Source organism: Tachypleus tridentatus, chromosome 8 (genome assembly GCF_004210375.1).
Source record: "Tachypleus tridentatus isolate NWPU-2018 chromosome 8, ASM421037v1, whole genome shotgun sequence".
Taxonomy (NCBI): domain Eukaryota; kingdom Metazoa; phylum Arthropoda; class Merostomata; order Xiphosura; family Limulidae; genus Tachypleus; species Tachypleus tridentatus.
The window spans coordinates 921,578-937,802 of record NC_134832.1 but is presented as its reverse complement, the minus strand read 5'-3'; the positions used below and the strand labels follow the sequence as shown (position 1 = coordinate 937,802).

The window sequence follows — 16,225 nt, the reverse complement described above, 5'->3', positions numbered from 1 at the left end:
CGTAGTAGGCAAAACACAGATAACCCACTGTGTAGCTTTGTGCTAAATTACAAACACACAATTGACAAGAGTGACCGAAACTATATATAAAAAAAAAGACAGACTAGACTAAACAAATGTGGCAGAAAAAACATTTTTAAAACATATATTTATACACTAGAGAAAAAACTCGAAGACATATTGTAGTGATAAGACGGCCTGTTACCTTACCTGCCATTATTATAATTCCAAGGAAAAGAAACCTGTTCACGTTTTCCAAGTAATGAAAAACAACAGTAAAAGGGCAATTATGTTTGGATAATAGGTTATAACACCATTTCCTAAGATTCAGACTTGTTTTTTATGGAAATTCTTCGTTGAAAAGCAGCTTTGTTTTGAAGTATAAATATATATACAGCAAGCTTTATTTTTAAAATGTAGTAAACGATAGCTTCAATCGATAATAACGATTAATGCCCACAATGTTAAGAGTATATACTGTCAAACTTCATATTTAAAGTGAGAAAAGAATCTACATTTGATACGTAAGCAAACCCTCTATATTAAAAACATATGTTCATACTCAAAAAAAAGAAAAGTAAATTCAATGCAATACGATGGACAGAAAGTATACAGTTTTATTTTTACTACTTCTAATTAAACCTAAGTTCCTTGGCTGATTATAAGTTTCTGAAAATTAAAAACTTGAAATTCAAAATTGAAGTTTTGGTATCAGATAAAAAAAAATGTAAAAAAGGATGTACACGTCAGTGGTTAACTTAAATAATTAGGAAGAGAGTGGGAAAGGAAGTGGTTTATTTCGCAAGTTCTCTGTCGTGAGTTAAATCAATATTGTTAACTATTGACACTACAAACAGCAGCAATCTGTTTAAGCATTGGAACATCGTAATACAAAACTGTATGATATGGTCCTCTAAGTTGTCACCTACACTTAAGTTATAACTTGGTTGTATATTACAAACTGTTATAGTAATACGTATGTCGTTTTTATCCCTTATTAAAAATTGAATATTCAGTTTTACTAGCAGGTACCCACTGAAACAATTCAATGGTAATATTCATAAAATATTGTGATGAATAAATATAAAATGAGCAGTCAAGTCAGTTCCTTTGATCAGAGCTTATTTTAAATATGATTGCACAATGGCCCGTTTACAACCATTTTTTGTCATTCCATGTGTCATTTCAATAACGAAAATTGCATTGGGTTTGTCTTTAAACACAATACTCTCAATACAATGCATTATTGGCTAAAAATGTTCAGATTGCAATGCAATGAGTGCATCCAGCACAACAGAGCATCGAAGTTTGTTAAGCAGACGAGGTTTGTCTTTCATCCGCTGTGTGCTTAAAATCCTTGTCATTTTACTGAGTGCAAGAAAAGGCCTCTATCGAAGTGAACACGTTTCTGACAGAAGTCTTTTCTAAAAGATATTCAGTTCAAAAAATATATTCTAAAGACGGATGGTATGGGTATTAAAACTTTAAAATAACCTGAAGATGATCTTAGAAGGTCAAAACTTTGTTCTGTACTTTATTTTAAAGTTTTAATACCTATACTAGCCACCTTTAGAATATATTTTTACAAGTTCGTTTTTCATCATCATTATGATAATCAATTTAATTTTTTTGACATGGTACAGTAAAATCATGTAAGTATATAGTAATAGCAAAGGAATATATATATACACACACACAAATATAAACGTGTGCGTGTGTGTAAATTCAAATTCTCTTTTCATGCGTTTTTTCAGTTCATGCTCCTGTAATCAAAATACTAAAAATACCCATTTATTTTAAATCGCCAAAATATAGTTTGTTCTGAAACTACGCAACAGATTAAAAAAACTGGTACACTTCAAACTAACTACAACTTATTTATTGAGTCAGTAAGTTACATATTTGATGAATAGTCACACAAAGAGATATGAAAGTTTATCGCTATCGTGAGGAGCTGAAACATGTTTTAAATCACTCTGAAATATAGATGAAAATGACCCATAAAACAAGGTGTCAGAAACCTTTCACAAACCTACGTAGTGAATTAACAGAACTAAAATCCGCAACCCCCCCCCCAGGTTCAACTACAAAACGCAAACTTACAAAACAGGACATACATTAAAAAAAATATATATATACAAGTTTGAAAAGTTGTTTACTATTTATATGAAGGCTAGTAAGGATACCCCATTTTTTTTGTTAACCCAAGCTCTTTAATGACGCAGTGTAAACATTTCCAAACAGTATAAAACACACCTCTTGGCACTTACCACTATCTTTGTCTGCATTTCAACAACTTTAATAGGTTCTTGTTTTTAGGCTCAAAGTAACATAAATGAGATATCTTTGTAACCCTTCATCATAAATCCAATTACGAAATTAATTTTACAAACGTATCACCTCTCAATCAACGAACACTGAAATTTCACCTACATTAAGAGGAGAACAAGGAAAATGATACTTAATAAACACCTCAAATTTTTTAAATGTGTGCTATAAAAGTATATTTAAAAACTGTTTTTTCTTATTATTTACAGAATTTTGATTAAGACTGGTGACAACTAAACAGAATGCAATAAAAGTTTTACTTCAAATAATTACAGTTAAGTTTATGCTAACAAAAGTACGTGGAATACATTCAAAACTTACAGACTTAATTCACAAAAGACCTCAGATTCATGTAGCAATAATTAGTAATGACCCTCAAAAAATTAAAATTTATAGATTACATAGAGGCAAATGACAGAGAGATACAAGATACACCACAAGGACCAAAATATTATTTATATGTTCAAAATACTGGATCACCTGCAAACTAATGTGGATTACACAATCCCATCCCCTTCCATAAAAACAAATCTCATTGAGAACTAAAGCCACTTACAACTTTTTTTAAAAACTTATCTGTTTAAATCAAAGAGCAAAATAAAATGCAGCGACAAAAAAAAATCATTATTTATGTGCATGACCTTTCTCAGTGCAATATAAAATCTAAAACAATGACACTTCTCTAAGAACTATATTTTAAAATTTATTATAAAATTTGGGTTTTGTTGCTTCGGCCATATCTGTTCCCAAACTTATTTAACATGTTACAAATGCCAGTGTTCACTACTAAAGTTCTAAGTACCAATTATATTTGGCAGACAATCTGGAAAATGAGAACTGTGCCAAAAATCTCAAATATGTATTTCAGTTAAAAAACACCACCACCAAAGAACTGTGAGACCAGGATTAAGACGTGTATAAACAATAAATTCAATCTTGGTAAACATAATATTAAAATCAATGCTATCATAATGACATAATGTGTAACCTTTCTATATCATGATTTTTACTAGAAAAAAGCACTTTTTCCTAATGACATGACTTACTTAATCAATTTTCAAAATAAAAGAATTTATATGCAGTGCTGACATACTCAAATTATTAGACCAAATTACGAGAGAATCTTTTAAATATTAAGTTATTTACCAGTGATTAGTAACAACAATACAGCAGTAATAAAAGAGAGTGAATATTCTGAAATAATCTTAGATTTTTTTATTTCTTAAAATATCCTTTACTTGTTTATTTACTACTATATATATACTGGTTAGTACAGCCTATTTACTTTTTGTGACAACACACATCAGCATTGTACTTTTTTGTTTACAGTACATGCCTTGTAAACATTTAACTCACTAAATACAACATTCAACACAGACTTTTTTGAGTAACATTTTAGAACCTATGAGCCTTTTAATGTGGTTACAATATAAGATTATCCAAGAACTCTTAGGCAAACTGCTAATCAAAACGAAAATGTTGCTTTGATGTAAACATTCAGTATAATTATGTAAGTAAGACACCTATTTATTTTCAGTGTGTGAGTGTATGTATTAATTTTCCTATTTCCTGGCAAGACCTAAAACCTCCTCCACAAAACCATATAAATGTTATTTTAAAATGGGAAAACAACTGGTGTACACAGAAAATTTCCCAGATTTGTTCTTAAAAGAACTTTTCACACATCTGTAAAGCCAATCTAACAACTAAGGTTTCAATGAACATTCTTTTACATTTAGTGCAATTATCTTGGTTTTTACAGCAGCTAAAGACAGTAATAATTAGTTACACAAATTACTCATTAAACTAACCATAAATGTTGGTTATAAAGTGACTTTTTTCATGTTTATTTATTACTAGCTGTTTTACTGGTAAGCTTAGGCATTCAGTGTACTACATGTATTAAAAATAGAGCAACTACAATCCAACTTCTAACAAAATAAGAACACTGCATTTCCTTGAAGAACAGCTGGCTTACTGCAGCTATTTGAAAGTGCATTGATTTTCATTGCCTTTAAAATAAAAAATGCTCTTCCAAAATGTGTTTGTTGATTGATTGATTGTTTACAAATAAGTACAAAGCTATACAATGAGCTTTCAGTGCTCTACCCACCATGGGTATTGAAACACAGTTTCTAGTGGTGTAGGTCTGCAGATATACCACTGTGCCACTGCAGGGTCACCTGTGCTTGTATATGAATTTGAAGTCATTTTGAAAAAGAAAAAAAGAAAAAAATTCAGAGATCATCAGATACAAAATTCTGTCTTTCCATGTTCAACATGCATATTATTTTTACAGTTAGTCTTCCCAACAGAAATTAAAACCAGTGCCTTTCACAAGTATCAAACTGAGTTAAACTTTAGTCTCTCATATCAAATGCACCAATGATTCCAATATTCTGTTAAGAATGCCTGTAGTTTTAGCAGCAAATTTTACTTCCAAAATAAAAAAACAATATATCTTTACAAACAAAAGTCTCAAACTTGTCTGAAATACCAGTTCTCACTACTGTACTGACTTGGATCCACAGTATTCCACTACACCTAGACTAACAAGAAAAAACTCATGTTACACAACTGTACAATAAAAGGTGTACAGCCAAGAATAAACCTTACTTTAATGGCCACTCTCATGGTGTTTTTTTTGTTATTCTTGTTGTTTTTGTTATCTTCATTCACAGATAAACATAAAAACTTCAAACTAAACAAAACTGTTTCATCACAAAAATAAAAGAACATTCAGAATATAACAGAAAAATAATATATAAGTTTAGAAAAGATATTAAAACAAAAAAATCCAATACAACATACTAATAATGCACTTCCTTTTAGGAACATATACAGAGGCTAAAATTTTTCAAATGCAGCATAACCTTTCAACTTATCAAGCACAGGTGGATCAACAAAAACATATTAAACAGCAAGTTATGTGAATATATATATGAAAATTTCTGTGGTGATTTAAAGGCAATTCTGCTTTACAATTTTTTTTTTTTATGTGACAAATGTAAAATGACAGTAACATTCTACAAACTTTTCACTTGCATACTTATGGTGCAGATTTAACTTTTTAAACAACTGACAGGTACCATCTAGCTTTATAAAAATTTAACTTTTTTTTTTGTAAAGTTATTTTTCCAGAAATGTGGTGTGCACTGTAAAATCATGGACAAAGACTTAAACTAACATTTTGGCAGGTTAATATTTTGTTTCTCACACTTGATAGTTAATCAATAAATGCAATGTCAACTTTCAGTGGTACAGTGTTGGATGTGGTGTTCTCTGGCAAATCCACAACACTCACAGGTTGCAGGTTTTCTGAACTACACCAAAGCATGCTTGCACAGTTTTGTGATACTGGCTCTTGGCCCTGAAAAAAGGCAGAAAAAGGTAAACTTTTTTAACCACAGTGAGATTTTAAAAAAATAAGACTGAATACCATGTATCAGATTTTTGTCAAATTTTAAACTCTTGTTTTAGCTATGAAATTTCTATAACATAAAGAAACGTACCATACAATAAAAATTAATCATATACAGTACTGTGCAAAAAGTGCTAGGACAAAGTCAAAAATTAAATTTCAAGCTACTTTCAAAGACTCAAAGGAAGTAAATTACTGATGAAACATCAAAATTTTATTAATCTTCATATTTAATACAACAAAAACTTTATGGAAGTGCTTGAGTTCAGCATACTGTTAATACTTTTTTGTCCCCATTTTACTTTAATAATTGCAGACTGTCTCTTGGGCATTGTTGCAACATATTTAATCAAAATTTCCATGGGATTTTATCCCAAATGTCTCTAATACACTCCCATAAAATTCCTTTGAAAGTTTTTGATCTACCAAATCCCAGATCTGCTCAACTACGTTGAGATCTGGTCCCTATGCAGGGCATTGCATCACTTGACTCCAGTAGCTTCTTCCTTAACTAAGTAATTTCTGCATAGGTTGGATAAGTGTCTGTGGTTATTACCTTCTTGGTAGTAGATTCCTTTATCAATAATATGCAAATCACTGGATATACCATGATGGATCAGTAACAGATGATACTTGTGCTGCTACATTATTCTATCTATTTTGCAAATATCTCCAATTACTTCAGCTGAAAATCACCATCAAAACCATCACACTGCCTCTACCATGCTTCATGGTAAGTACAATCCAGTGAGGCATCTTTCACCTTTCTTCCACTAAATGTACAACCTACATTTTGAACCAAGTATTTCAAATTTGCACTCATCATCCATAACACTTTTTCCAATCATCCACAGTTGTATTTTTTATCAAATTTCAGTCTTTTAATGACATCTGGAGATCAAAGTAATTTTTCTTTAACTGCTTCACCCAAATTTTCCATTCTCATTGATACTGTAGATCTAGACAATTTTTTCTCATTCAGTACATGGTCGTTGATCTCATGCTTGAGATCAATGGCATTCTTCCTTCTGTCTCAAATGCTGCATATTTGTAAAGATTTTATGCAAATTCTCTGCTCTACTGGCAATTCTTTATGCATTTTGGGCCATGGCATGACAACAAATCTTAATATATCGTGTTAAGCACTGTTTTCATCAAGTTTTATTTGTGGAGTACCATTAAATTGATTTATTCTATAATATACCAATACCATGTTTCTTTCTTGCTAGCTTCTTTCTACACTGGTAAGACACTACATAGTGTTTTATGTTAAGAGTAAAACAAAACACTTCACACCCACAAAAACAGTATTTGTGTAAGTTATTTTTATCATAAAATTCAGAGATTCAATCTGTGCTAGTCACTGAAATGTCCACTGTACATCTTTCACATTTTGCTGTCACAGCATATTCCACACATTTTCTATAGAAACAGAAACGAAGCGTGCACAGGGTTATACTGTGAAGGCACTTTAAGTGAAAGCTGCCTCAAAGCCCCATGCTCAGTACCATATATTAAACAAAAACCTCATCACAATGCTAAATTTTGCTCCTAGTACAATATCTTATTGTTCTATGTACAACACTGAATTATTCTGCACCACAAGCACTACGTAACTTCTTGTAAAAAATTTAGCACATGATCAATTAAACACAAAAAAACCTTTCAGATATACCATGTACAGGTTATCCAAATTAATTTAGCACATGATCAATTAACCCTACATTAGTCTTCCAGAGTCTTCATGGACCCCAAATAGTTTGCAATTATCTGTACCAAAGGAAGGAAGCACATGCACATTTGTTGTTCTCAGAAGCTTTAGTAGTCAGCTAGTTTGTGTTAACTAGTTACACTTATTTTAGATGATAAAAAAGAAACCAGTTGTAATATTCAATGTTCATTTATTAATTAATAAAAAAATGATTTTAATATAATTTTTTAATTCCCAAAATAATAGATATTATTATTTAAATTAATTATTTATGATATGGTCTGGTCAGAACCTGGAAAAGTGGCAATGGAACAACAATTAGAGAAAAAAATTTCTTAAACACAGTCAAACATTTTTATTATGAATTTTTAACAAAATATGAAAGAAAATAAAAAGCATAATAAGGACTTATTTATTACAAGTTCAAATGTTTTTCTGGGTATGAAAATCATAAAAACATTCTCCAATGTACAGTGCTACTCTACATTCTTTACACCTGGTAGTCACCATTTTTCACTTCCTTTCTTTTCTTGTATGCATACACATGTGACATTGTCCACTTTTTCTAGCTCCTAAAAAGTGCTGAGAAAATGCTTCTTTTCTTTTCCAACAAGTCTATCAGCAACAGTGAGGATATATCTTCCTAGGAAAGGTCTTGTCACACTTTGATACCTTTCCAGTAATTGGTAAATTGCATTGTAACTAAACTGTCTCAATGATGGCTTCTTTACAGTTTTTAGTAGGAATATTATAAGAATTCAAAATTGAGATATCAATTAGATGAAAAAGGAGCTCTTTGTACCACTTCACACGTTTACAAAGGCAATCCATTTGTCCAACTTGCATGTCCCTTCTGTCAACTAGCCTCATGTTGGTAGTATTATCTGAAACCATACTGAGTTTCTTTCTGGTTGTTTAGTTTTGTAATCATTCTTTCCACTGTGTTCCATTTCACTTTTATGTACTGCACTAAGTACAGTAACAGGATGTTTGTCTTTCCATTGAAGCACTAAAATATTCCATTGATTGTTGATCTGAACATCTCCCCTCTACAGAGGTGCAAATTCAGGCACATTGTTCCGATTTGTTCTAACTGTTCCACACACAAAAATCTTACTTCAAAAAGAAAGTTGCATAATTCTGGACTTATATAATAATTATTAGTATATAATATATGCCCTTTTCCAAGGTAGTCTTTCATCAATTGCTTGACAAATGATCTTGAAAATCCTAATCAAGGATCTTTGGGGATATCTACACCACTTGTAGAATAGACAACCATATCTATTACAATTCCTGTCTCATAATCACATAATACAAAAATCTTTATTCCAAATCTACAGTGTTTGCTTGGGATGTATTGCTTGAAAATAATGTGACCTTCGAAAAGAAATAAAGATTCATCGACATCTATTTTTTTTTTTAAATGAAGAAAAAGATTCCTTAGTTTTATTCTTCACTTCTGTAAACACTTCTCAAACTTTCCATAATCAATTGTTTGCATTCAATTCTTCATTACTTGCAATGTGCAAACATCTAAGAATCTCTCTCAATCAACCTCAAGTAATGTATTTTGGAAAAACTGGAGTTCCTATAAGGGGATCATTCTTCCAATAATCAGCTAACACATGCTTTTTTACATATCACATAACATTACCAGAGCAAAAAAGTGTATATTTCCTCAATAGTTGTATTTTTCCATTTCTTTGTGAAGTAGAGGAAAGTGAAAGCACTTTCTTCAGAATTCAACAATTTACAAAACTCACAATATCTGTTTGTTTCTTGCACAATATAACTCATATTTTGATCAAATATAGCAGGAAAAAATTCATATCCTTTAGATTCATCTGCAAGTCTAAATTGATCTGTAAGTCCAGTGTTTCTACTATCAAAAGAATGAATGAATGGATCAAAATTGTGACACCTAACCCACTGGGAACTAATGGATTCTCATTCACTATTTAAATTATATTCAGAGCTTAAAACAATTGAATTTGATGATGATGAAAAATCAGAAAAGTTTGCTTCTTCACTGGAATAATTATCATGCCCTAATGCTTCAATTTCATCTTTTGATAAAAAACATTTTCACTTCATTCCCTTAGCTGACACACCCTTCCTTTTCTGCTCCATGACTTACACTGAGAAAATGACTCAATCACTTTGAGTGGGTGCAGTCACTATAGTGTTAGGGTGTTGCCAACTAATATTTAGGCCTGAATCATCAACTAAAGGTAGCTGCTACTTAAGGATTAAACAATTCTGAAAGATATGATATGTACCAATTATCCACAATAATGTGACACCACTGATTTAAAAAATGACAAATTAAACACACACAACAATCTTCTCAGATATGGCATATACCAATTATCCACACTACTGTAACACCATTAGTTTCGTAAATGACAAATTAAATACAAAACAATCCTCTACGATATGACAGGTACCAATTATCCAAAACAACATGACACCACTGATTAAGTAAATGACATATTAAACACACAACAATACTCTAAGATATTAAATGCACCAATTATACACAGAAATGTGATACCATTGATTTAGTACATAATAAACACTCAACAATTCTCTCAGACATACTGAGGCACCTTCCTACAAAAATTAAATACCAAAATTTTAATTACTTACAAATCCCCATGACTAACCAAAAACTAATGATGAGCCAAGTACAGCCAAAATAAAATTAATAAGATAAGATTTTGGGAGAAACTATAGCTTGTACCTCTATTTCATTCACGCTTGTTTAAACTTTAAACATTATTTTTGCTTTTTCCAAATTTAGTTGATTTTATTCACTTATGACAGATACTTCAAAACCAAATAAAACTATAAAAATACTTGACCCTCCCACCTCTTCAACCATCATTTGGCCATTGTTTTTCAAAATTTAAAGAGAATCTTAAGTTTGGACACATATATAATATTATTGGATAATGTGATTTACAATCATACACCATAATGAGGTGATCACACACAAGTAGAGGTACAAATACCTCCTGCATTACTCTACACTTCAAGTACAGTGTGTGCGTGTATTTGTTTTTTAGTTGTCAATTTACAAATATAGCTAAATAAATATTTTTTGCATAAGTTTTACTGCAAAACAAAAGTATGACAAACTATTCCTGGATATCTGGAAATTATAAGTGTAGCTCCTCAATCTTTAACCACTCTAATTTGGGAATAAATTTGTTAGTAATCCTGCACAGTATAATTAATACAACTGAAACTTGCAGCTCAATAACTGAACTGTTTTAAAAAATTTTTTTTTAAATTCATATTTGTCAAAATCATTAAGAGAAAATGTCAAAAAATTTCAGATTTAGATAACTGACAACATTTACCCAATTTTTTTGCAATCACATAAATGAAGATAAATACAAAATAAGATTTAGTGTTTAGAAGAAATCGTTCCAAGCTTAAAAAAAAAAAATCAAAAGCTCTTCCTATTGAAAACAGCAAAATTATTATTTATGTTCCATCATTTTATAAAAACAAAAGTCATAAAATTTCCTACCTTAACCACCTGGTAACAACTTTGAAGGCTAAATCCAGGACACTGGAATGAGTTGCTCAAAACATTCACCAAAGCAATATTCTGTTAAAACACAAATCATAAGTTGCAAGAGCATACACAACATGTGGTAATGCTACATAATGTTTCAATACACTGGTTAATGACCTTTTCTGACCATGGGTCAATTTAATATATATACATACACACACATTTTTTTTTATTAATTTAGCATTGTGTTGGGTCATTGATGGTCATATATTTATTATTAAAAAAACAAGATGATTCAATCATCATATACCTTTAAAAACAAAAATAAATGCAACATACAATTTAATAACTTTCCTGGTCGAAAGTTTTATCACATAAATTTCAACCAACTTCAATATTTTCCCTAAAACTGATCTTAAAATTCTCTGTATCTGTTACTCTTTCTCTTACTCCCTTTAATATCTGTTCTTTTCACATAACTGAGAAATGACTGTTCCCTCATGGATTGCAACAGTGAAGCAAACTTTTGTAGTCAGCCAAAACATTGCAGCAGGTCACTTAGTGCCCAACCACTGTTTTAATACATAGAATACTCAAGTAGTGTGAAATAGTTTTGGACTAGAAGGACAATTTGTTTTAAGTGATGTATTTAACCATGCCCAAGGTTTCATAGATTAGTTTACTCTAATTTTACCTAAAAGAATTTCAATTTGATGGTAGAGAACCTAATGAGTAATCAAATCTAATCCAGTACACATGTGCCCCACACTTACTATTGATAGCACACAAAAATATAGCTAATAAAGTTTGAACTATGCAATGGTTTTGTTTATTCATTTTACTTCATTTAGATGTAAATTATTTGACTTCACTCAAATTTATTCAAAGTATGTGAATGGTCACTGACTGCATCACACCTTCCATTGCACTGTTCAAACTATATGAAATTAAGTTTAATACCCTGAATTAGACACATTAAATTTCAACTATAATTTAGCCTAACAAGCTGGTTATAGTAATTATAAAAATTTAAAAAAATCATGTTAATGTGTTTTGGTTTATGGCTTGAATATTTTATGGTTACAATACAGACACAAATGTATAAATTATCTTTATCTACAAAAGGAGAATAAAATACACTATGGATAATGGTGTGTCATTGCCCAACACATTACTTCCAAGTGCAGAATATTGAAGAGTGAAAATATAGCCTAATTCACAGTATTACATTCCAGAACACCATATCTAACTGAAGAGCATTTAATACAAAGGACAATGTTTTATCATATTTGTTTGCAAATATTCAGCCCCATTTTTTTTAAATGATAGATCAATACCTTATATCAAAATTATTTCAAAAAATACTACACAAGTGACAATTCAAGATAAACATATCTAATGTTTTCCCAAGTGACTAAACCTTAACCTGGGAGTTTTAGATGAGAATGAGAAAAGCTTCATCACAGGCAAAAGATTAACTGAGTTGGTCAGGACTAACAAAGTAATCTTAAGTTAAATACAACAAGAATTTTGTCATTCAAAAAGCTATGAGCTGAAAGTTATTCTTTCTTGTCAAAAGTACTATTGATATTGATAGTAACAACTGGCATTAAACAAAGTACATAATATAGTAGTACAATTGTAACAACTGGCATTAAACAAAGTACATAATATAGTAGTACAATTGTAACAACAAGGCAAGGAAAAACAGAAAAGTTTTCAATTAACAGAATGGGCATTTTTATGTCCATTTTACCTCTTTTCCAGGAAGGTTAAGTTCCTTATATGATTTAAGTTCTTCTTTTAAATCATTGGTAAGACGTCCGTTCTTTAACAACTGGTACCCAAGACTGTTCTCTTTCATGTGAAACTGACCACACAACACATACGAATATGATGCCAGTTCTCGTGTAAGGAATACTTCTCTGATCAAGCTGCAGACCTTGTAATTTTAAAAAAAGTTTTGATAAACATACAAAACACAACTGAATGATAGCTTTTAAAATTATGAATTTTTGAAAGATCTTAAAGTACAGTGAAGACACAAACATGAGAATGTAAACAGATATACAATGTTTCTGAACAAAACTTATCTTTATGAACAAGATAGTCCCTATAACATACTTTATATACAAAATAAAATAATTTATGACACACAGCAACAAAAGAAACTTAACAAAAATAAATTATCTCAAATTTCATTAGGAAAATTACGAGAAAAAGGAGAATAGATAATAATTAGATCATTACTACAGCACCTTAGTGTACAAAATAACACTACAAATAAAATTATACTATTTCAATGAACTGTTGACAAAGCTTTACTCAGTAACACCTGAACATTACAATGATGCACACAGTTTTTAAACACTATGAGATCACTTTTACAACCTAACAATTCTTTTTCTTATCCATTTGTAACATTATTGCTATTAATGGTATAGTATTACTACATCACTTAGATATCAACACAAAACTTGTACAGTAAAATATATTAGGAAAACATGTCAGGAATAATTTAATCAAAGTTTCTGTTTAAAATTAAAAACTACAGAGACCATTTGGATTATGTTTTTATGAACATCACTATCTTTTAATATTCCAAAAGACAACCTCATACAACATAAGAACTCAATAATACATGAACAATTACAAGAATGAATAACTAATATTTGGCATTATTCATAAACGATAACAGTGTTTTATTTCTATACTTCAAATATATAAAAGTCTTTAGCATAATGTGTTTCAGAACAATGATTAAAAATGTTCATTAGTGAGTATTAACTCACCTGTAAAGTCTGAGAACTGTTGTTTGTTGATGGAAGGGAGACATTACCCACTGTGACAGACCGATCACTTGGTGAAGTAATTCTAGTCAACAACACATGTCCACAATCTGTCAAAAAGTTTCGAATTCCATTTTTCTCCTCCAAGCTAAGAAAAGAGTTGTCCAGATCCTAAAAAAGCCAGTGAAAACAGCAAATCCTCTAAAATAATGTGGAAGAAAGTAATTCAACATAATACATATATTTCTCTTCTTCAAACACCATTTCTACCTATAAAAAAGTCACACATTTTACAATGACCTCCCTCCTTCCTAATTTAGACTACTATTGAAATGTCTTAGCTGGTAACTATTATCTTCAGTTTTACAGGAACTGGTACTTGAAGTTTCAACATAAATGACAGATCAGTTAAAACACCATTTAAACAGACACATCAGTGATTCAGGAATGGTCACCTCCAATTCAAATCTACTGACTAAAATACAGATTAACCTGTAAGCAGCAACCACCACTATAACAACTCTTTGAACCACAAAACAGAAGTGATCACTGCTTTTAATGTACAGCTAGTTTAGCAACATTATATCTCAAACTTTGAATACTTCATCCACAGCCCATATCAAGTCATGTCTGTAATTTGAAGACAGATAAGACAGAATACTCAACAACAACAGAATTTGAAATTCTTTCAAGTAGAGTGAAGGTAAATTAATCTAAAAGACCTTGAGGATAGTCAAATACATTAGTTGAAAGGGTTTAACCTCCTGAGTCCATAACTAATTTTATCTAAAATCATTCAAAAGATGACAGAACTATAAGCTAAAAGTCTGTATTTGAAAAACTCAGAGCCCTTCTATGAGATGCTACACTATACACTATTAAAAATTACAAGTAATTTCTCCAAGATGTTTTCCATTAAAATAATGTGTTAATTTTCTAAGGCAATATTATTCATGAATCACATTAAAATAAAAACTCTCATTTTACACAAGTTTACGGAGCTGCCTTTCAAAATTTTCTATTCTATATACTTCATATTTTTTATGAAATATTCAACATATTGAGTCTTACCCATAAATTAAGTTAAAATTAATTTAATATTATGATTTATGGTGAGACATTTTTCCTCCTCTCAAAATGAGCTAGACTTAAGCCAAATTTAACAAGTATCAGTGTAATGTTCCATAAATCAGATTTATAAACAGTATATATTAGATAACACTGGGGAACACTTTTTCAGTAACTTTGAGTTGCATTGGATATTTTAACTGATTCTGAAGGAGTTTTAGGCGCTGATTTCAAATCTGAAATTAGTTTTTCTCTAAAAGCTCTAGTTTGTATGCAATTTGAGATTAATGAAATTGTACAAATGTGAACTTGCGTAAACCATGTATAAGCATTTTCACGTCCATATATATAGATAGCTTCTAATATTTTGATCATGCTTCTTTTCTTTCAGATCAAACATGGCTTCCAAAAATAGATATCATTGCAGAAACAAGCCTAATGCCTTCTGCTACATATGTGGATTCTACACACTCAATCGTCAGAGACATAACATATCCTCGTTCGTCAAGCGTGCCTACAAGGCATATTTTGAAGTTTATCTTGGTGATCAAGACAAGCAATGGGCTCCTCATGTTGTGTGCCACAATTGTGAGGAAATGCTTCGAGACTGGACCAAAGGAAAATGCAATGGTCTGCCTTTTGGTGTTCCAATGATTTGGCACGAACCCACCAACCATGTAACTGACTGTTATTTCTGCATGGTAAACACAACGGGTGTTGGGAAGAAAAACAGACATAAGATTACATATCTGAACATTCCCTCAGCTATTTGGCCTGCTCCGCACTCTGAAGAAGTTCCTGTTCCAGTTTTCAAAGGCTTGCCTTCATTGGACGATAAAGACATTGGACATGATACAAGCGAACGAGACAGTTGTGACAGTGAATTGTCAGAAAAGTGTACACAATCGGAGAACTGTTCTTCAGACACTGAACCTTTCCCCGTCCCCAAGTCTCTTCCCCAGGCTGAACTGAATGATTTAGTGCGGGATTTAGGTCTTTCAAAGAAAGCAGCAGAGCTTTTGGCATCAAGATTACAAGGCAGAAATCTTGTTGATCACTCTGTTAAAGTATCATATTTCAGAAAGCGTGACCAGCTTTTAGTGACCTTCTTTTCAGAAGACAGACAGTTTGTTTACTGCCATGACATCCAAGGGCTTCTCAAAGAACTGGGTGTACCTTACTATAGTCCTGCTGAATGGAGACTCTTTTTAGACAGTTCAAAACGCAGTCTAAAGTGTGTTCTTTTACATAATGGGAATGTTTATGGAGCAGTACCTGTCAGTCACTCAGTGCATTTGCGGGAAGACTATGATGATATGAGAATGGTCATGGACTTACTAAAATATCATGAGCACAATTGGATCATTTGTGTTTCACCA

The 16,225-nt window shown here is 31.2% G+C and overlaps 1 protein-coding gene across 4 annotated transcripts in view; it reads right to left on the bottom strand.

Moving 5' to 3' along the window:
* Positions 1–1,864: 1,864 nt before the first annotated feature.
* The window catches only part of LOC143258404 (uncharacterized), a 56,977-nt gene continuing 42,616 nt past the window's right edge, over positions 1,865–16,225 (bottom strand). For 3 of the 4 annotated variants that reach the window (XM_076517297.1, XM_076517298.1, XM_076517299.1), the window contains exons 4-7: positions 13,782–13,949; positions 12,746–12,931; positions 11,002–11,082; positions 1,865–5,698 (exon numbers count right to left, since the gene is read on the bottom strand). In XM_076517297.1, coding sequence (XP_076373412.1) covers positions 5,555–5,698; positions 11,002–11,082; positions 12,746–12,931; positions 13,782–13,949 — 579 coding nt within the window. In that variant the 3' untranslated portion in view covers positions 1,865–5,554. Of the gene's footprint in view, positions 5,699–11,001; positions 11,083–12,745; positions 12,932–13,781; positions 13,980–16,225 lie in introns of all 4 variants that reach the window. The other variant, XR_013032263.1, reaches the window with a different exon arrangement.